Raw genomic sequence first — 20,070 nt, 5'->3', positions numbered from 1 at the left:
GGGAAAGCATCAAGATTAAAGTGAATGGCTGTTAGAGTCCAGGTCTGCTCCAGTATAGAATTAACTGCTGAACCTGTACGGTCACGAAGTGGATAGCTATATTACTGGGTCATCAGGAGCAAGAGTTCTCCTGCTCCAAGACCTTGTTGAATGATGTCTTCGATGGGACTTGTTGGGATAGCGCGTCATTCAGCTATTTCCGTTGATACTCGCGTGTGCCTAAATTGCAGGCTACCTGCCTTATTGATGCTCCATGGTAACCTGGAATGCTCCGAAATGGGATGTATTCACTCTGTGTCAGATATGCGTCGTATTTGATAAGAGGACCCGGCCATGTTGCTCTTCCAACATGGCATGCATGATAGATCATACCAGAGGGCATTGATGGTGACCAGTTGATGACGCTACTACATATATTAAAGCAATACCTTATAACATTACTATTTGATGAGAAAGAGAACACATCTACGAAAGCAATGACAAAAACAGGATAGGTATATCCCTAGTGGCTGATATGGGCCTACGACTAAATACAGGAGTAGGTCTCCATACAAGATTGAATTGTCAGATAAAGAAGAAAGAAAAGGAACAGGTCCCTCCTGCGGGAGCGGACTCCCTCAGCCTTATATACACGACTTGAACCATAATTAGAATCCACTGAGAAAGCCACCTCGTATCGGTATCAACAAGCCTATTAGGCCCCCTTGGTAATGCCTGTTGCGCCCCCTCCGTATTCCTCCTTATCTGTGGGACCTCCCAACGATCCGTACGGAGGTTGTAGTCTTCAGATTTCCAAACCCTAACCGGATCTCATCCCATAACAGTCGTCCTCCTTCCAGTCTCCTGTCAGTAGCATCTTGTCGCCGTTCTTCCTCTCCAAGCTTTCCTATCATCCTGTATACAGCCAATAACTCGTCGCCCTTCTCCTCATCTACCTCCAGAAGCACATCCTATTCGACCTGCTCCAATCTTTCCCTTCCCCTTCTCAGAAACTCGTCAATGTCCATATCCACCGGACAGCGATACTTATTTTTCTCCGGCCTCAGCTTGGTAACCTCCACCTGCGTAAGAGCAAGCGTCTTACAGGTATTCCTAAACGCTCGCTCCAACTCATGCATTTCGTCCTGGACATCCACAAACCTTCGCTGCAAGTCATCCTTTTCGTGTCTCAAAGTAGCCATCTCCCTCTGCATCTTCTTGATGTGGGGGCTGTTCGGTTTTGACTGCGGCATCATCTTCTTGTTGAGGCTCCGTTGTAGCTCAAGACGCTCCTTGACGAAGGTCTGGTAGAGGGTAGCGCGTTCATCGGGATCATGCCACTGGGGCTGGGTCTTTGGGGTTTGCTGGTCCGTCTTCTGACGCAGATCATCACCGTCATTGTCGCGCGTCGGTGCCCGAAGCCAATCGAAGATTTTCATGCTGTTGATGAAGCTGTCCATGGTGGAGAGGATATATGTCTATCTGGAGGTGCTGCTGGCTATTATGGTTTGAGCCCGAGAGGGAAGAAGACCAGTGTGAAGAAGGTTGTATTGTCTGATGGAGAAGAGAGGAAAGGAACAGGTCCCTCCTGTGGGAGCGGACTCCCTTATATACACCTAAAACCCACCACTAGAACCCACTAAGAAAGCCTTTTGAGGGCAAGGTTTGCAGGTAAGGTATCTTATTTAAAAGTTTATCAACTGAAAACTTTAAACTCTACCCTCCAGCTAAGACAAAAAGGCAGCGCAATGGCTTGGGAGGCTTGGGAGGCTTGTGAGGCTTAAAGTCATTGGTAAACTTAAAGCGCACCATGGGAATATTTACTCATTCTATGAAGCAAAGTAGAGTACGAAGGTAGATCCCGTTATCCCTGGCACAAGGTGATGGCTGGATATCGGAACATCATAGGTACCTTAGGTAGGACTAAAGAGGTGAGACGTAAACAAACCTTTCTCCAACCACGTTCGGAATTAGCAAGGTAGGGTTTGAAAAAAAGGCTATAAAATCACGAAGCTGCGGTTCAAGAGATCAATACCATTTAACCGGCCTCGGTAGTCTTGACTGATGACGTTCTTATTGAAAGGGTGGTCATGAGCTACCTTATCAACTCTCGTTGAGAGTACCTATTCCCACTGAATCTGAGAGCAACGCAGTCCGAAGCAAATGGGTTCTATAAAGTAACCAGGACATATCTCATCAGTGAAGATCCACCGGAGTCTGCATTGAAGTCATCTCCAAGCTAGTGAATTTGTCGAGATGCTCCGTCCATGATGATTACCTACGGTCACGCCTGAAGTGAAGTGACGCGATAGGGCAAAGCGCAACATGGGAAGCTCTCAACAATTGTGGTCCTGTGTGAAGAAGCTCCTTGGAATGCTCTAGGCCTGGGTATAAAGCACCACATACCTATCGCCAGACCAATTTCTGCCAATCTCTTCTTCCAGCAACAACAACGACACGAACAACTACCAACCAACAAACTCCACGAAACTCCCCAATCCGTGAACATGGTCTCCAAGATCTTCTGCGCCATCGGCGCTGTTCTCGCCCAGCTCGCCCATGGCGCCGTGATTGTTCCCATCGCCAACTACGCCGTCAACGAGGTCGAGTGGAATCTTCCCATCGATCCTAACGTTCCCACCGGCCCACGCGAGGTCGTCACCGGCACAGTCCAGGAGGCCATCGCCAAGATGGAGATCTCCCACCCCGGCTGGACCCAGAACTTCACCGCTGGCACGAACCTCACCGATCCAGACACCGACCCCGCCTCCTTCACCCTGGCTACCCAGGACGAGCGCGAGTCCACCCACTGCGATTTTGACTCGGGTAAGTGCAAGGTTTCCGCTCAGGACTTCTTCAAGGGAAGCTGGAACGTCTATGTCACTGGTGACAACTGCTAGACGAATCAACATGGCAACGCATGTTCGCTTGTTGATCGAGCCGCAGAACGCAGAGACGGTTAGATGGGGTCTCATTGGCTGAGAAAGGGCTGGGGTGGCGGGGATGATTCGGAGACGGCACCTATGTAGGACCATGGCGTCAACAATCGAGAAATGTGTTTCCATCAACATTATGTTCCACTTTTCCATGTCTATTGGTTTGACTTACCCCTTCGACTGCTTTTACTAGTTGTCAAATGAAGTATGAGAGATCACACAATCTTCCGATACGTGTCCACACGCTGTTCCTTTGACCTACTGTTCTCCTACCATCCACTGGAGGATGGCTGTTTTTTACTTGGGGCGAAGATGAAATACAACGAGACTGCAGTGGCAGTCTGGAGGCTTTTAGGAATATTTGACAGATTGTTCATGATGGCTCTACCAGATACGACTGTCTTACAGGGTCTAGGATATGTTTAATATTACGGTATCTTTGATCCTTCTGAGTCCTGCTACATCGCGCAACGCAAGCTAACAGGACTCGGTTCGTTCCGGCCAGTCTTCCCAGAACCCCACCACAAGTTGTTTGATATCTAGGTCCCCCTCCGCACCCCCTACCTTACCTACCCAATCTTGTATGAACTCGACCTACACAGCCGGAGCATTATCGTAAGCATGTGCCAAAAATCCCAACAACGCCCCCCTCATCGCCGACGACTGCGCAGCCGGAATCACCTGCAGCTGGCAGTAATCCCCCACATAGTCCATCGTCGGCGTCATCTGCGTGAAGTGCACCAGCACCAGAAAGTCCCAATTAAACAGCGCCACATACGGCGTCCTGTGCGCCACCGCGTACGAAGCCGCCTGCTTGATCAGCACAAACGAGTCCCCGTCAAAGTACGTCTGCTTGCCGTGGGGCAGGGCCATGGCGGCTGCCACCGTGTTGTCAACCACCTGTTGCGTGGGGACGGTTTGGGACCTGATCGTGGCGGCGAACTCGGCCGCCGTGATCACGCCGCGCTTCTTGAACTCGACGACGGCAAAGGCCTTGAAGTTTGGGTTGGCCGTGTTGGGGTGGCGATAGTAGGTGATGTCGCTGCGGATGCGGTTGGTGGAGGCTTCGGACTGGCAGGTGATGGCGATGTTGGGGTGGGTGCTGAGGGCTTGGTTAATGGGGTGGAGGAGGTACATTGCGGCCGAGCGGACGACGTCGCCTTCGCTGCCGTGATGGACGGCGTCTTCGCGGAGGGAGACGGTCTCGACGTTGAGCTGATGGTTGGGGGTGGTGGAGGCGGGGTGGTTGCCTAAGAAGTTGGTGCCCAGGTTGTTCCAGTTGTTCTGGGAGGCAATCGCAAAATAGGGGGGGTCTGTGTCGCGGGTTGAGTCACCGGAGATGGTGGCGTTGGCATTTCCATGAGGGTTGGGGTAGGTGGGGAGAGCGTTTGTCGCGACGTTGGCGAAAGATTGGGAGATACGGACTGGTTGGGCCATTTTGCAAGAGTAACGGTTGGGAAAAAGAGGTCTGAAGTATAAGGTGGCGTAATTGCTTTGCAGATGTGTAAGACGAAGACGATATGTTCAGGTTTGAGGCAGATCAGCTCTTGAACAAGAGGTGGACGATGTGATATAAGTCTGAAGACTACGACTAGCTTCAGGAAGCAAGGTAGATAATTATGGCAATGGCTTGCGGCGGGTTGCTGTCCAACGCCGCTTCGAATACATTGTTGGTCTTACTCGTATTCTGCGGCATAGGTTGGACGGAAGCGGCGGGGCGCCAGTACGGCGTAGGAGGTGTGGATGTGGAGCTAGTACCCTGTTTCAAAGAGCGACGGTCGTCGAGTTTCAAATTCGCGAAGATTGTCGTGACCCGACGTGTATCCATGTAATCCTCAAAATAGTCCCCGAAATAGATATCGTGAGCCGTTGCAGAGCTCGACTGCTGGGAGGGTCATATGCGTCTGGAAGCGATTTGTGTAGCACGTCGCAAGTTAGCACTGCTGCTACTAAGTCCTACACATGCATGGATAGAAACTATGCCTTCAGGGGATAGTTTAGGTAGGTAATATTATAAGAAGCCTACCACTGATAGAACTCAAGGATCTTTGGATTACGACCATTATTAAGCATTGTTCAGTGCTGTATGTAGGTAAGTGAAAGGGATAGTATCAAATACTTATTTACGATGGGTCTAGTGTGATATTGTGTTTGATAGACGGTGGTTATTCTATTCCTGAGATATCCGGGTGCTTTCCGTTATCCAATAGCCAAGGTACTTGGTCATTCTGAAGTATACTACCCCTGAGAAATCTTCAAAGCCACGGTGCCCATTAGTTGCCCAGGAACCCCTTAAACTCTCAAGTACATACAACTGACTTGCTGCCAAAGAGCAAGAACACAAGCTAACACTCCTATTTGGCAATCTCCAGTGTTGTCTTGAGTGGTGCATACTTGGCCGCATTCTGTCCTCCAAAGCGACTTCTCAACCACTCCTGACGCAACCTGGGTGTCGCTTCCCACTCTGATGGGATCCAGCCTCGGAACTCCACGAGTGTATCTTGCCAGTAGAGCTCCATGGGGTTCGGTGGGAGCGCGGACCTCGGTCTCTGCCATGGCCGAATTCCATGCCTTGTCTTTTCATATACAATGGCGGCATTGTAGTCGATCAGGACGATTCGTTGGGGAGGCTGCCGCATGGCGCTGGGCATTGTGCCTGGTGGGTAAGCACAGATGACGTTACGGGCAGCCAGATCGTTCTGTGCGATTCCTTTGAACAGCAATCTCGCATTGCCATCTAGCACCCTCCCCAGGATCTCCAGGCGAGATGCCCGGTCAAGAGCGACTCCGCTGTTGGGAAGACAAAGCTGGCTGATGCTAGGTCCAGGGACGTTCTCGATGAGAATCATACGAACTGGACGTTGCTGAATGGTGCCGCCAATTCGGATGGTCACGTTGAAGGTCCAAGAGCCAAAGTATCTTGGGGCCAGTGCGCCCGCTTCTCTTTCCTTGTTCAGGTGCTCGTAGGCTGCGGCCTCACGGCTGTAGTCCTTGTCCGCATCGAAGGTAACATCGACAGGCACAGATGGTATGTCCTTGTTGCGGAATGAGTAATACAGCGCGTCGTAAATTTTTGCCACGGCCGGGAAGGCGCGCTGCCCAGCGATCTTTGGCATGAAGGTGCAAATGGCTAACTGTGCACCCCGGCCATCGGCGACGGCGAGCTCGCCATTGATGGTCAGTGTTGCAGTCTTCTGCGCTGGCGGATTGGCTGTTCCCAGGGGTGGGTTCCTCATGACAAGTTCGGTATGCTTAATAGAACGCAGAGTCTGGTCGGGCACTGCTGTCCGTGTTTCACCACGACCGTAGTCTCGGCCACCAAAAGGTGGGGGAGGAGTATGGCTCTTGATGTCCACCGTGAAGTTTCTGCGGTACGGACAGGCAGGCTTGTCCGGGTCCGCCGGCGGTTGCCACGTCACAGGGACTTTAGTTCCGGGAGGTGAAGGCATGGTGGGTGGTGTTTGCAAGTGTTCAGGTCAGATTAATCTGGCAAGTAAAGGGCCGATGAAGCAAGGGAACGTGGGCCAACGGGCAATAAGAAGGCTGCAGTGCGATGGCAGGTCTGTTGGTCTTCAACTTGCCCCACCTACGGTAGCTGAGCCGTACATGGGGCTTTGTTACACCCACGCCGCTAGCTAGGGGCACAAACAGCGCTAGGGCAGAGGAATCTCACCTATGTTATATTTTTGCAGTCGTTACAAATTAGTCTTGTCTCAAGTTGCCCAGTGCCGTGAGGCCCAGCACCCTTGGGCCTCGGATTATAGTACTCCAGTTCATTTCAACCTTGGATGACAAGCTACCTACCCAGAGCCGTCCAAAAATAGGATTTGGTTCACCTATAAGACCGCCGTCACGGTGCCCTTCAAACAGAGGGCAACATCCCCACATCTTGTTAACCAAGCCCCGACGACATATATCCACATCTCCCGCTTCAGCGCAAAGCCCCAGTCCTTCATCGACACTATCGAGACCGTTCACACCGCTTTAACTCTTATTACCACCTGCACCATGCCTCTCCTCCCCACAAAGACAGCAGCACCAGCCAAGGCACCAGCCAAGGCACCTGCTCCTACAAATAAAGTCCAGGCCGGTCGCCCTGCACCGGCTCCAAGCAATGCTCTGCCCGTACGACAGGCAGCCCCACCACCCGCCAAAGCCGCTCCGCCGCCTGCCGGAGGAATGAAAAGACCGCCTCGCCCAAGCAAGCGCGGCGTCCGAAAGATTGTTGCTCCCCCACCCAAGCCTGAGCGCGGTCAGCGGCTTGCCAAATTCCCCATTGGCCTCTTCGCCAACGCTAAGCGTTGATGGTTTCTTGCCGCTATGAGCCTATGAGGCTATGGTGGAGGGGGGTTGGAGGGAAAGATGGTTGGGGGTGTTATCTGGAAGTCGATATTAGCGCATTGTGCTGGGAATATTGACAGACCTGCGGCTTCACGGAGTCTTCTCAGGACAGGTATCCCTTATGGTAGAGCTTAGAGGAGAATAAATGCATACGTCTCGGGATTACAGATTACTCTCTTATTCCCTTGCAGTAAATTATAATGGACTTTGGAGAAACTACCTAAGATGTAGTCGCGCTAGCGGACTCTCTTTGATCATTGGAGACGTGTGTAATGTGTGTAGCCCCACATTGGCTCCCAAACGATGCCTTACGATATGGAACAAGCGTCATCTGCCTTCAAATTCTTCTTCATCAAGAGCAACAGGGCGGGTACCTACGAAACTGAGGCATCAAAAACTGCAAATTGCTGTCCGAGGTCCTAACATGTCACGGCAGCTTGGACCCCAAGAGGAAGCTACCCGAAATGACCCGGCCCCGAAAGACAGTCAACTGAATCAGCATGGAACGATCACACGCTATAGGGATCGAGCAGACGCGCCTGTTCATGGCCGCCTTGAACAAGAATATCCTTATGCGTCTTTGACAAAGGCGGGGAATATTCATCTGCTCCATCTCATACCCAGTCGGGAACATGACGGTCGGATCGAAGCCAGACTTGTCGAGTATCCTTTGCTACCAGTGACGCGAGTATTGCACCTATATGAAGCCTTGTCTTACTCCTGGGTCACTGGCGGCTTTCCAGGAGTATATACGTTGATGGCCTGGAGCTGCTGGTGACACACAACCTCCACGAGGCTTTGTTGTGTCTTCGTGATCCTGAGATTGTCAGGGTCCTGTGGATTGACGTTATCTGCATCAGCCAAAGCAACGATACGGAGAAGCAGAGGCAGATCCCCTTAATGCCCAGAATTTACAGTATGGCCAACCGCGTGATTATCTGGCTCGGGACCGCCGGGCCTTTGGAAGCCAGAGCTTTCGAAGTGGTTGGTTTGGCACACATTAGTCCATGCCGGGCACTGAATCAGAAAAGACCGCCATTCATGAGCATAGCACAGTCCTGTTATGAACTTTGGCTGGGGATGCGAAGCTCATGGTCTGCGTACCTACCTAGTCAACACCATGATGCAAACCGTCGGGCGAGTCCCTTGATAACGAGGAAGGAAAACTCCTATTTGGCAGATAAGCGAATATGCAACATCCTGAGAAATTCCTATTGACGGGTCTTCGTCATTCTCCTTGAAAATTCCAGTCAATCATCATACAAGATCAACCACAATATCAGCTAGCTTTCTTCTGCGTCCAATAAACGACTTGACCGTCCCGTGCCTCACATGCCTCACATCCAACGCCGCTCTCAGACCCCAGCAGAACAAGATTCGGTGTGATCAACCCTCCCAAAGTCCATTCTTCATCTCAGCACATCTTGGGGTGTATTCCATCTTACCGATGGTATCAGGCAGCACTCACACCTGCTGATATTACCACATATCAACATTCCACGGAAACGAAACACTATGATATATTGGATCTCGGTGTTAACAAACAATCCAATAGATAGGTACCAACAACAGCTCCACTATCATCGACATGAAAAGTGGCGAACACGCGGCACAGCAAGTCAGAAACCACGTCCTCCAACACCCCCAGGCACTCGACCCGAGAGGTTGGAAACGAAGGAGGCACAGGGGCAAAGGGTCGCACTGCAGTATGTACGTCCTGCATTCCTGTTCACGTCCGACTCCAACAGCACAACAACAACATGGTTGGCCTCAAAGCCCTACCGCCAGAGATCTTATTGATGATCCGTGGGCATATCGATGGTGTCAGGGATGCACCAGGGAAGAATTGCACAGATCCAAAATGCCTCAGTGGCATCGATTACATCTCCAATGTAGCCACAGTGGCCATCCTGGACCGCCGCTGTCACGCCATTTTCAACCCAATCCTCTTTTATTGCTGTGGTAGCGTCTCCGCGATGGTGATGGGCCGTCCAAAATAACAACGTCGACGTTCTCAGAGCTGCTCTCCGCCATGCCCCCTCCCCTGAGATCCAACAAGATCTTGTCAATCGGGAAGCCTGCATCCACCAAGAGAGCGTGCCTTGACACGGCCCTTGGAGCTTGCGTGCTCCCGCGGATACGACGAAATCGTTTCCCTCCTTCTCGATGCGGGTGCAGACACTGGGCTGGGCACAACAAGATCAACGCCTATGCATTGGTATTGCCCGTGCCTGGCGAACTTTGTTGATTACCTTTGAGTCTTGTATCGGCGGGGACCGAGATGATGTTCCCTATGACCGAATGAATCCCCTCGGCCGCGCCATTTGCGGTGAGCATACAAGCACTGCCTTCCTATTGCGCCGAGCGAACGCACCGTTCCCTGAAATTCTTCAAACACCCAACCACATGACCTTGGGTGCACTGTGTTCCGCTATCGCCCATGGTAACGTGGCCCTTGTCACATACCTGTTTGCTCAGTTGCGCAAGCGGGGAGAGGTGGACTGTGATGGGGAAGTAATCTCTTCCTACGGCCTCGATAGAAGAGATTATGTCGCATTCTCAGTTGCGTCGTTTCTGGGCCAGTGTGGCGACTACAACGCAGTGATTACCATTGCTGGTCTGATAGAAAGCCATCGTGCCGCCCACGGGGGGGATTTACCACGCGGCCCAGACGATTTTATCCCCGACGTATGGACCGCCTTGATTCAAGGCAACTGGTTAGCCGCCTGCGCTTTAGTCGATGCTTTGAGTGACCCCCTCGAGTATTACGACGCAAGTGAGATCCTGCAGAAGTTGCTTCACTACGAGAATTGGACGGCACAATATTGGCAGTTCTGGCCCCATTATTTGGGTTCTGGTGATGAAGGAGAAGATTATGTCCGGGAATACTGGAGTACAGAGAGGCAGAGGTGGCTCTCGAAACCCCAAGATGTTGGCTTTGTGGCACATACGACGAACCGAGCTGTGGATAAGCTCCTGGAAGTGTTTTCTGCGCGTCGAGCTCGTGTGACTCCTCATCGCCGATCGACCTTGCTCCCGAACGATTTCCCCTCCACGAGCTAGAGAGCTTGCTTTTTATTCCTGATATCACTGGTAACAGTGATCCCCATTCATGCATGGAAAATCGTGGAACCATTTCGTAACGCCAGGCACTGTTGTCTTTGAGCGACGGATATTTTGGGGGTGCTATTCCGACCACTGCTGGAGTCATCCCTCCCTCCGCAATCTGGTTGGCTGTTGAAAATGGGCAACGATCGGATGGTAAAGTCAATTCTCAGCAACATGCCTCCAAGCTTCAGCAAAAATATGCAAATTTTTGAAGTCCTGGATCGTATGTTTGGACCCGGTTACGACCCCGCATGCTTGAATCTAGGGAATAAAGATGATCTGAACTTCCAAGATGAACATCGCAAGACATCACAACGCTCTTGTTGTTCAGTCAGTCGGGAAGTTCAAGCCAAAACCTCCCCACACTTTGCTCTTTGACCTACTGGCAATGACGGTTTGCAATTCTTGAGCTGGCCGAGTCTTGCGCCTGTTCGACAGCACCGATGGCAATAGCTGCTCGGCATTCTTACGAGCTGATTCTTTTGGGCGCCGATGTCAACAAGTCGGTGAAAGACCACCCCTGCTTTGCAGTTCTACTGAAAAACTTCATTGATCAAAGCCCGAGTGCCTTGATCTATTGCAAATAAAGCTTCCAACAGTAGTGCAAGATATGTACGGCCCTGATTATGCACCAGTATTTGACTGGATGCTGAAGACCCTAGCCATTTCATTACGGGAAGCCTTGACAGTTCTGCCGGCGGAGACAGGGTCTACAACTCAAGGCTGGAAAGTGCTTTTCAATCGCGGGGGAGTTATCAGTCCCGCTGCATCCATCGAGTCACTGTCAAAGACAGAGGAGGAAGCCGAGGTTTGCAATGAAATTTCTCCTTGGGTTCATTTGTATGGATGGACTCTAGCGCAATTCCTACAAGCCCAGAACTTGTTGAGGCCGATGATGATGTACGGATAGAGGCAAGATGAGCAGTGGATCTTGAACACACGTTTTTCATTATGGGCAAAATTGAAGAGTGCTCCGGCTTGGATTGTTTTGTCAAGAATCCTTCGAAATTGAGCTTTGCCAAGAGGTAGCCAGGGTGGCCTGCAGGAACGACTTTTGGTGCTGTGCCGCACATTCACACTCCGATTTTCTCATCAATTTCTTATTGTTTTAAACTTGTCTTCTCTCATCACTTTGCTTCCTACATTCCGCTCTTTGACCACTTTTTATTTTCGACCAAACTAATCAATCAGCACCCAACATGGCCAACAACAACCACAACCCCTCCAAAACACCCCCGCTTTTGCTCATCCTTCCCTTGTTGGCCCTGGGCATCTGCGGCACAATGGTCAATGGCTTCCAAACGGGATATTTCTCCATTCTGACCGCTACCTCTGGCAACTTGGACGGTGTACCTTACGTGCCTGGTGGACCGGAATCCTTTGACCCGCGTTATACTGGCAACAAAGCGCTAGACACACGCATGGGCATCCTCATCGGCTTTTTCAGCGGATTGGTCAACGGAGAAAGAAACTGGGATGTTGACCTGGCTTATGTCTGGACAATGGGGATGTTTTTCTCTGGATGGGCGCTGGTGAGTGTTGAGGCGCATCGGAGGGCGAATAGAGGGAGGGTTGTAAGCTGGTGAGTCAACCATTTTCCAAGTTTCTTCATGACACAGAAAATGATACTGAGGGGGCAAATGAATAGGACAAACACCTTTGGGAATATCATCCAGAGTTTCACCTATGCTTTGACTGTTCCGTCATATCTGATTTTGCATTTATTTACCACGTCCCCAGCGACGGATGATATTTCTGTTCCAGAAGGGGAAGTTCGACACTTGCCGTTGAGTATGACATTGGCATATATCGTCCCAACCGTGATCATGTCATTGCCTACGCCATCGATCATCCCAGCAAAATCACACTACGACACCACGGCTCTGTGGCAGGTTTTCCCCGTTTTGCAATTTCTTATTCACCGCGGCATGAACTTTGTTTGCTTCCCTCCCAAGTACAACACGACAACGACACAGTATGGGGTAGGGAAGTCACTCGCCAACCACTACCGCTTCGTCATCTTCACTTCGGTTGTGGTCCATCTCCCTATCCTTTTGGTGTGTCTGACACCATCTTCAATGCCGTTCGGACCGGCTTGGCTGAGAGACATGATCACCCAGACGACCTTCAGCAACGTGTTTGTCCCATATGGTGTTTGGAACCCGCCTGCGGTGGATCTGGCCAAGGTGGCTGCGCTGGGAGGGGAGAATAAGGCTGATTTGAGCTGGTTGCCGGGGTTGACGAAGCATTTTTTGCATTATGATATTGGGTGTCCTAGTTTGGCGATGGTGGTTTGGGCTGGGTACAACTACATGGCTTCTGTGGGTAAGGGTAGTTGTGTTGGGATCGGGAAAATGGTGGGATGGTTGCTGGCTGGGGGACCGGTGGCGTTGGCGACGGTTTTGATGTGGGAGAGGGATGAGAGGGTGTCGAGGGGAAGGGAGGGAAAGAAGGCTCAATAGGTAGGTAGGGTAGCGCAGATGGTGAGTTGAACCTTTGGGGGAATAGGGGCGGCGCTGAGCAGTGCTGAGCTGCAGGGGGGTGGGGTCACAGCGCTGGCTTTTGCTGTGGCGGGGATATCTTGGTACGTGTTTAGTACCTACCACCTTATATCGACAGAAGTCTGACAAACTCCCCATCTGATTTTCGTTTCCGTTGTGTTGTAAAGATTAAGAGTTTCGTTTCAACCTCTTCCATTCCTGCCAGTAAATGATACATCTGAGGCTTCAACGGGCCATTTTCTACCAACAACGCAGGGGCACAATGCGGGGTGCCAATCTTCCGTTTGCACCGGACAACGAACCGGCCAAGATATCAACAGAGCTCGAACAGCAAGCTGAACTCCATGATAGCCCGTTAATTACATCCATCAAAGACTCTAACCATTCCATGTTCAGTAGTCATGCGTATAACCTCGGTTCGCACGCGGCGATGGCTTTTACTCAGCGACCTCCACTTCAAGCATCAAGACCTGGATAGAGTACGGCAAACGGGGCGATGGATCGTTGCGGAGGCAGAGCGAAATCATGTCTCGCGGGTGGTGATATGCGGTGACCTCTTGACCAGCCGGACGATGCAGCCCACACATGTGCTTTCTGCCTGTTACCGTTTCATCAGCCATCTTAGCGACGTCGTGCCACGAGTACACATCGTGCTTGGCAACCACGATCTGGCCTATCGACGCGATTACGAGACCACAGCCCTTGATGCCCTCAACATCACACGCCTGGCGCCGTACCTATCGGTACATAGCGCCATTACCCGTCAGAAATGGGACGGTCGACACGTGTTGTTGTTGCCGTTTCGCGAGGAGCAGAGCGAACTGACAAATGCTGTCGCTGCCCTGAGCCCCAAGGATGCGAAAGAAACAGTTGCCTTTGCCCATCTGGCAGTCAACAAAGCCATCACTCAGCGGTATGTGGTCAATGCCGACCAGCAAGACGCCCGTGCGACGAATTCGATCACCTACCGCGGCCTTACTGGCCCTGATCAGTTTGCCTCTCTGGCTCGAACATTCACGGGCCACTTTCATAGCCACCAGACCATTACCCAGCAGAAATCCACTAGCGGTGACAAGACAGATCTTCGGGGGAGCATTACATATCTCGGCTCGCCCTTGCAGCTGAACTGGGCCGACCTTTACGATCAAGAGCGAGGCGTTGTTCTGCTTGATCCGGAGACGCTCGAGCACAAACTTCTCACCAACCCGCATGCCGTAGGCTATACAGCAGTTGCCCTCGAGGAGATTCTCAACGACCAGGTGGATGAACGTTCCGTAAAGGACAGGCATGTCATGATCCTCGGCAAGCTCACCCCTTCCAAGTACGCCACCGCTCGAGATAAGCTTCTCTCGCTAGGGGTGCGTGGCGTACGAAATTGGATACCTACACACTTTAGCTTGCGCACAAGCGGCCTGGCGTCTGGTGGTCTGGGGTCATCAGTCCCGGCGAGCGATGTTACTGCACAACCTTTAGAACAGCCCACTCAGGATGAGGCTCATGAAGCTTCAACCACCGGGAGAGTTTCAGAGTCTATCCCTCAAACTGAGCCTGAGTCCAGAAAGATTGCTCTTGACCTCATAGCCGAAGTTCATGAGTATGTCAAGTCTGTGGATTTAGGGGAACCGCTTCTCATGCGGCAAGACGATTTGGTCCAGGTTGGCCAACAAATGATTCAAACCTCTTATGAGATGGCTGAACAGTATGGCGAGGCCAAGCTTGATTATAAAGAGTTCCTAGCAAAGTCGTGTCAAGCTATCTCCTCAAATATTACGCCCCCCAACCCAGCAGTACGATCTGCCAGCGTCTTTGTTGCGGAACCTCGCAGCCTCACGATTACAAACTTTCTTGGCGTAAAGAACACAATTCATATCGACTTCCAACAAGATCTCACACCGGGATTGACCTTTCTGATCGGCGATAATGGTTCAGGGAAGAGTACAATAATGGAAGCTATGGTTTGGTGTCAATTTGGTCGATGTATTCGTGGCGGGCTCGGGGTCAACGATGTCGTCAATGATAACGTCGGTAAAGACTGCTGTGTCAAGCTGGAGTTTAACAACGGATATGCCATCACTCGGTATCGCAAACACAAAGTCCAGGGCAACCGTGTTGTCGTCTCCTCACATGGAAAACCCCTTCCGCAGCTTGAGCACCCAGATATGCGCACGACACAATCGGCAATCAACGAACTGCTCGGAACTAACTACGAAACATACATCAGAACTGTTGTGCTGAGCGAAGAGAGCGCAGCGAGCTTCTTGTCCTCCACGCCAACGCAGCGGCGGAACGTGATAGAGACGGCACTTGGGCTGTCTACTTTGGATCAGTGTGAGGAGGTGCTGAAGCTGCTGCTGCGAGATATCGGTACCGACATCAAGGAGGCCGAGAAAGGGCTCGAAGGTGTGGCTCGGACGGTGGAGTACACCGAAAGACGGCTTCAAGACCTCACTCACACACATACACGACTTGAAGCGGAGGCAAGAAAGGAAGATTCAGCTTTGGAGAGGGCCATACAAGACCATGCAGCCAAGGAACGACTTTTGAAGGAACACCAAACCCGATTCAGATATGAAACCTCACAAAGTATTGCAGATTCCAGCCGCCAAATTTTGGGGTCAGACAAAAGGGATTTGGCCCTAGAGCTCAATGTGGGCTTTCATGCTCATATGTCTGGATTGCAGACCCAAATTCGCATGGAAGAGGAGGCTTTGCAGCAGCTAAACGAGTCTTATGCCAGGATGAAGGATGAGGTCCAGGTGCAACATGAAAGGGTCTTGAAATACAAGCAAAGCCAGGAAGCAAAAGATGCTCAAGAATGCGTACATCCCCGTCGAATGGAATGGCTCGCCTTGTGGCTGGAAATGCTTAATGAGAAACTGAAAGCCCTCGCTGCGGCCCAGCCCAGTGGCCTACCCAAGCCTTTTCATGGAATGAGGACTTCTGTTGTCTCTTGGCTATCCGCAGCTATCGTTACAGTCATGAGCTTACTCCGAAGGCCAACTCATCACAATATCGCTCCAAGAGGTTCACTCAATCAAGACGCGCAGAGTGCACCAATCCACGACGCTGAGAAAACAACTACACAGAACCATGATCAAGAGCCAGCTCTCAAAAGTCTTCTTCAAGCTATCAATGAGAAAAGCTTGCGGTTACGCAGTTTGAAGCATGAGAAAAATATCGCTGCCAACCATGCCAGGAAGATGGGCGAACTGCTGACGGGTGTCGTTCAAGCCCAGGAGGCGTGCGATGCCTTGAGACAACAGCTGACGATACACCAGCGTGATGCTTCTACCTACAAGCGTCTGACCGAAGCAGAGGCCTCATCCTTAGATTCCTTACGCTCGGAGCATGAGGCCCTGACAAACAAGCTCCAGGAGCTTGCCACCAAGCGCGAGCTATTTGCCTTTTGGTCTGCCGCCTTGACCAAGCGTACAGCCCGGCTCTCATCGTCCCCCTCCTCATCAAAACCCACAGCGAAAATCAGGGCCAATTTTCGGGAGCATATCCTCATCGCGCTGCTCTCGGAGCTCAACACTCTGCTCGCGCAGGTCCTTACCGTGCTGTACGATGACACACGCCACGCGCACCTGGCAACAGGTATGCTCGGCTCGTTATTTGACTCTGCTGAGTCGGGCGACAGCACATCCTCCCCGGGGTCCATTCTTGACCAAAAACTCGCCCTCCCATCCTCACTCGCCTACGCCAAGCGCTCCAGTGGTGAGCGTAAACGCGTCGATCTGGCACTCTTCTTTGCATTGTTGCAGTTGGCCAGGGCTAGAAGTGCGCATCGGGCACACTATCTGCTTGTTGACGAGGTCTTTGACAACCTAGACAAGGCAGGCCAGGCGGCGGTCGTCAGGTGGTGCGGCGTCATGTCGCAGACTCAGATGGTGGGTTGGATCATCGTGATCACGCACAGCCAGTTTTTGATCGAGCTGGATCCTGGGGAGGACACTGCAAAGGTTCTAGTTGTGACGGCAAAGATGGGGCGGGGAGGGGGGACGGAGTTGTCGATCAACAATGGACGTAGCATTGGCGGAGGTTCTTCCGTGACCGGGTAACTGGTAGTACGCGCGCTTGTTGGGTAAATACCTTGTTTTTCCAAGCGCGCCAATCGCCAAGAATGAAGGGGATGGAGCTAGACGGATTCTTTTTTGCATCAATGGGAATTCGTGAGATTAATAAAGGTTACGGTCGCCTCGAACTTGACACCACATCTGACATGCGAATAGTACCTCTCGAGTTTTTCACAGCACTTCATCGGTAGCGTTTACAGCCCTCCCAACCTCAAACCTCACCACCCACCTCCCAAACCCTCACCCCTATCCACCCAAAATGAGACCCCCCCACGTCCTCCTCTCCCTCCTCCCCCTCAGCGCCGCCCAACTCCAACCGGTCCCCACCTTCGGCCCCCCTATCCCCAGCCGCGCCAAAATGTTTGTTTACGCCCCCCCAAACCTCCCCCCTAACCCAGCTATTCTCCTCGGCGTGCACTACTGCACCGGCACCGCCCAAGGCTACTACAACGGCAGCCCCTACAAACGCCTCGCCGACGAGAAAAAGTTCGTGGTTGTCTACCCTGAATCACCAAACGAGGGCGGCTGCTGGGATGTGAGCTCTAGGGCTACGCTGAAGAGGGATGGCGGGAGTGATAGTCATGCAATTGCCAATATGGCGAGGTGGGCGGTGGAGAGGTATAACGGGGATAGGGGACGGGTGTTTGTTATTGGGGAGTCATCGGGGGGGATGATGGCTGTAGGTTACCCCTATACCTGAGCTGAGCTGTGAATGTGGTGCTAATCATGACCAGAGTATCCTCGCTGCTGCGTATCCTGATTTGTTCAGCGCGGTTATTAACTACTCCGGTGTAGCAGCCGGCTGCTTCTTCACTGACTCCGTTGCCGGCTGGAACGGGAACTGCTCAGGGGGGAGGATGAACTTGACACCTGAAGAGTGGGCGAGGTGGGTGTTGGATGCTTATCCGGGTTATAACGGGACGAGGCCAAGGATGCAGGTTTACCATGGGAGTGCGGATGATGTTATTGCGCCGGCGAATTACAACTACTCCATTGCGCAGTGGACGACCGTGTTTGGGTACCCTGGGACGCCCCTGGAGGAGAAGAGGGATGTGCCTGAGAGAAGGTATACCACGCAGGTGTTTGGGGAGAAGTTGACGGGTATTTGGGCGGAGGGGGTTGGGCATGGGGTGCCGGTGCATGGGGAGGAGGATATGAAGTTCTTTGGGCTGTGAGTGACTGCCAGATGGTGTGGTGTCTCGGGAAACATGGCGTTTTTTCCATGGGGGCGGGCTGGAAGTGAAATCGGTGCTATAAAAGTGATAGAGAAGAAGCCCCGCTATGCAACTGTTTGACCCCTTGCACCATGTAAAAACACCATCCTCGAGCTGATCCTCCGTCAGAAGTACGTCCTTTTCTGCGTCTTCGCTCTCGCCCTATACTCCAAAAGAAGATTCCTCCCTCTCTCCGCTTCCTCGAAAATGTGCCCCAAGCCGTACTTCTCTGGGTTTTGACACATCGGGCAGTTACGAGCAAGCCCGTCATCCTCATCTTCGTGCGGTTGAAACTCCCGAGCATCGTGATAGCTATCGCCATCTTCATCTTCGTACCAGATATCCCCGTCCTCATCCATTTCCGCTCGGTAGCCGGCCATACACAAGGCGTTCGTGAGCAGGCAAACGAACGGGAATCGAGACATGCGTAGTTGACCTTCCGGTGTGAATATCGTATCGTAAAAGAGTGTGATCCCTGGTCGGACATTCTGGTTGTCTCCCCCGTCAACATCACAGTTACAGAGACTTGAACCGCTGTCCCTGTCATTGTAACTCCGGTGCTGTTTTCGACAATCACAGTCACCATCTTCGCTGCCTGAATCCGTATCGTCATCAGAAGATTCCAGTGAATCATCTGAATCGCTGTCCCTATCAGAACCAACATCATTTGGCGTGTCTCTTTCAGCTAGGTAAATGTGTCCCCTGCTACACCACAAACTAGTTCTTGCAGGTCTTCTCGTGTGCTCTGCATCTTCGTATTGTATAATGACTTCCTTCGGAAAGCCGCACAGGGCCCTACCGTTCTCGTCTGATCCCGAAGGGTAGAATAAGAGGCCTCGAATCCTGTAGCTGCAGGCTCTTGCTACCTCAGGGGTCTGGATATGCCCACAGTAATCATACCATGCTTTAAAGAATCCAATGCCATGATCGAAATGCTGAATCCAAACAGTCCTAAATAGCTGGTGCGGGTCTGAGTCATGGAGAAGAAGGTGGGTGAGCATCGCCTCTTCTCTAAGAAAGTCAAAGCAAACGTCATGGTTCCGACCTACTACCCTTGTCATCATCCTTTCCCAAAACCCAGTCCATACATCGTTTAACAAAGAGTCAGATATGTTGGTATTTGCGCCACACTGGAGAAGCCAGTGGCCCATTTCGTAAGCTTTGAATTCCATACAGCGTTGTAAAGGTGTGCCACCCCAAACGCCATGCCCAGAGTTGATATCTGCACACGCTTCGCGCAGTATTGAGCCGGCTAGAACGCTGTTGCCCATACTAGCCTCATGAAGCGGCGTCATGTAGTTATCTCCAGTATTCGGATCTATTCCAATGGCCCCCATGCCAAAAAGAAGCATTGGAATATCGTTGTAGTAAGCAGCGGCATGTAGTAACGACATCGATGATTGGCGTGTAGGGTTCCAATCTGAGAAGCCCACGGAGTGCAGTAGCTTGAGTTGCCATTTGTACCTTCGATGCGCCACAGCGTCTATCAAATCGGCGGGTCTGGATTGGAAAGACTCTAAATCTGCACCATGAAAAAGCAATGACGAGACCGAACGCGAGAACCCGAGCCCAAAGGCAAACAGAACTGCCGGTCTTTAAACTGTCAGCGAGGCCTGCTAGAATACACCCAACGACGGAATCGGTTATGGAATGGTCGACTTTACTTACAAGCCCGTACTGCCATTGAAGACATTAGGATCGCAGCCTCTGTCAAGAAGATACCGAAGCAATGCACCACCTCGGAACTTGGTAAAAGGGGAATGAAGTGACTTGTCTTGATCACTTTCAGTGGTCCTAAAAAGATGCTACAGTTCAACATCAGCAGAGTGACTCAGAATCACTTTTGTGGAAGTACTGCCCCCCCGGACTGTGTCTTGTAAACGGACCTCGAGTAAACCTCTCCGGGTTTCATGAT

At 51.7% G+C, this 20,070-nt stretch overlaps 9 protein-coding genes across 9 annotated transcripts; 5 read left to right on the top strand and 4 right to left on the bottom strand.

Annotated features, from left to right (window-relative positions):
- Positions 1-950: 950 nt before the first annotated feature.
- Positions 951-1,439, bottom strand: QC762_607525 (uncharacterized protein; the record flags this gene model as incomplete). Its single annotated transcript, XM_062892435.1, has 1 exon — positions 951-1,439. One exon carries the CDS (start codon positions 1,437-1,439, stop codon positions 951-953), a length of 489 nt encoding a protein of 162 aa, XP_062740975.1.
- Positions 1,440-2,486: 1,047 nt separating this feature from the next.
- Positions 2,487-2,961, top strand: QC762_607523 (uncharacterized protein; the record flags this gene model as incomplete). Its single annotated transcript, XM_062892434.1, has 2 exons — positions 2,487-2,712; positions 2,846-2,961. 2 exons carry the CDS (start codon positions 2,487-2,489, stop codon positions 2,959-2,961), a joined length of 342 nt encoding a protein of 113 aa, XP_062740974.1.
- A 548-nt stretch (positions 2,962-3,509) lies between these two features.
- Positions 3,510-4,352, bottom strand: QC762_607520 (uncharacterized protein; the record flags this gene model as incomplete). The annotated part of the gene is made up of 1 exon (XM_062892433.1): positions 3,510-4,352. The coding sequence occupies one exon, from the start codon at positions 4,350-4,352 to the stop codon at positions 3,510-3,512; it is 843 nt and encodes a 280-aa protein (XP_062740973.1).
- Positions 4,353-5,269: 917 nt separating this feature from the next.
- On the bottom strand, positions 5,270-6,364 carry QC762_607510 (uncharacterized protein; the record flags this gene model as incomplete). Its single annotated transcript, XM_062892432.1, has 1 exon — positions 5,270-6,364. The coding sequence occupies one exon, from the start codon at positions 6,362-6,364 to the stop codon at positions 5,270-5,272; it is 1,095 nt and encodes a 364-aa protein (XP_062740972.1).
- Positions 6,365-7,680: 1,316 nt separating this feature from the next.
- Positions 7,681-8,034, top strand: QC762_607500 (uncharacterized protein; the record flags this gene model as incomplete). The annotated part of the gene is made up of 1 exon (XM_062892431.1): positions 7,681-8,034. The coding sequence occupies one exon, from the start codon at positions 7,681-7,683 to the stop codon at positions 8,032-8,034; it is 354 nt and encodes a 117-aa protein (XP_062740971.1).
- A 1,628-nt stretch (positions 8,035-9,662) lies between these two features.
- QC762_0098440 (uncharacterized protein) lies at positions 9,663-10,319 on the top strand (the record flags this gene model as incomplete). The annotated part of the gene is made up of 1 exon (XM_062884156.1): positions 9,663-10,319. The coding sequence occupies one exon, from the start codon at positions 9,663-9,665 to the stop codon at positions 10,317-10,319; it is 657 nt and encodes a 218-aa protein (XP_062740970.1).
- A 1,244-nt stretch (positions 10,320-11,563) lies between these two features.
- Positions 11,564-16,926, top strand: QC762_0098430 (uncharacterized protein; the record flags this gene model as incomplete). The annotated part of the gene is made up of 3 exons (XM_062884155.1): positions 11,564-11,946; positions 12,013-12,689; positions 13,265-16,926. The coding sequence occupies 3 exons, from the start codon at positions 11,564-11,566 to the stop codon at positions 16,924-16,926; spliced, it is 4,722 nt and encodes a 1,573-aa protein (XP_062740969.1).
- A 120-nt stretch (positions 16,927-17,046) lies between these two features.
- On the top strand, positions 17,047-18,220 carry QC762_0098420 (uncharacterized protein). Its single transcript, XM_062884154.1, has 2 exons — positions 17,047-17,620; positions 17,676-18,220. The coding sequence occupies exons 1-2, from the start codon at positions 17,201-17,203 to the stop codon at positions 18,114-18,116; spliced, it is 861 nt and encodes a 286-aa protein (XP_062740968.1). The 5' UTR covers positions 17,047-17,200; the 3' UTR covers positions 18,117-18,220.
- Positions 18,221-18,280: 60 nt separating this feature from the next.
- Positions 18,281-19,974, bottom strand: QC762_607400 (uncharacterized protein; the record flags this gene model as incomplete). Its single annotated transcript, XM_062892430.1, has 2 exons — positions 18,281-19,677; positions 19,824-19,974. The coding sequence occupies 2 exons, from the start codon at positions 19,972-19,974 to the stop codon at positions 18,281-18,283; spliced, it is 1,548 nt and encodes a 515-aa protein (XP_062740967.1).
- Positions 19,975-20,070: the final 96 nt, after the last annotated feature.

The sequence above is a fragment of the Podospora pseudocomata genome, chromosome 6 (genome assembly GCF_035222375.1).
Source record: "Podospora pseudocomata strain CBS 415.72m chromosome 6, whole genome shotgun sequence".
Lineage (NCBI taxonomy): Eukaryota > Fungi > Ascomycota > Sordariomycetes > Sordariales > Podosporaceae > Podospora > Podospora pseudocomata.
The sequence above is the reverse complement of the archived record's forward strand: the minus strand, read 5'-3'. Positions and strand labels throughout refer to the sequence as shown.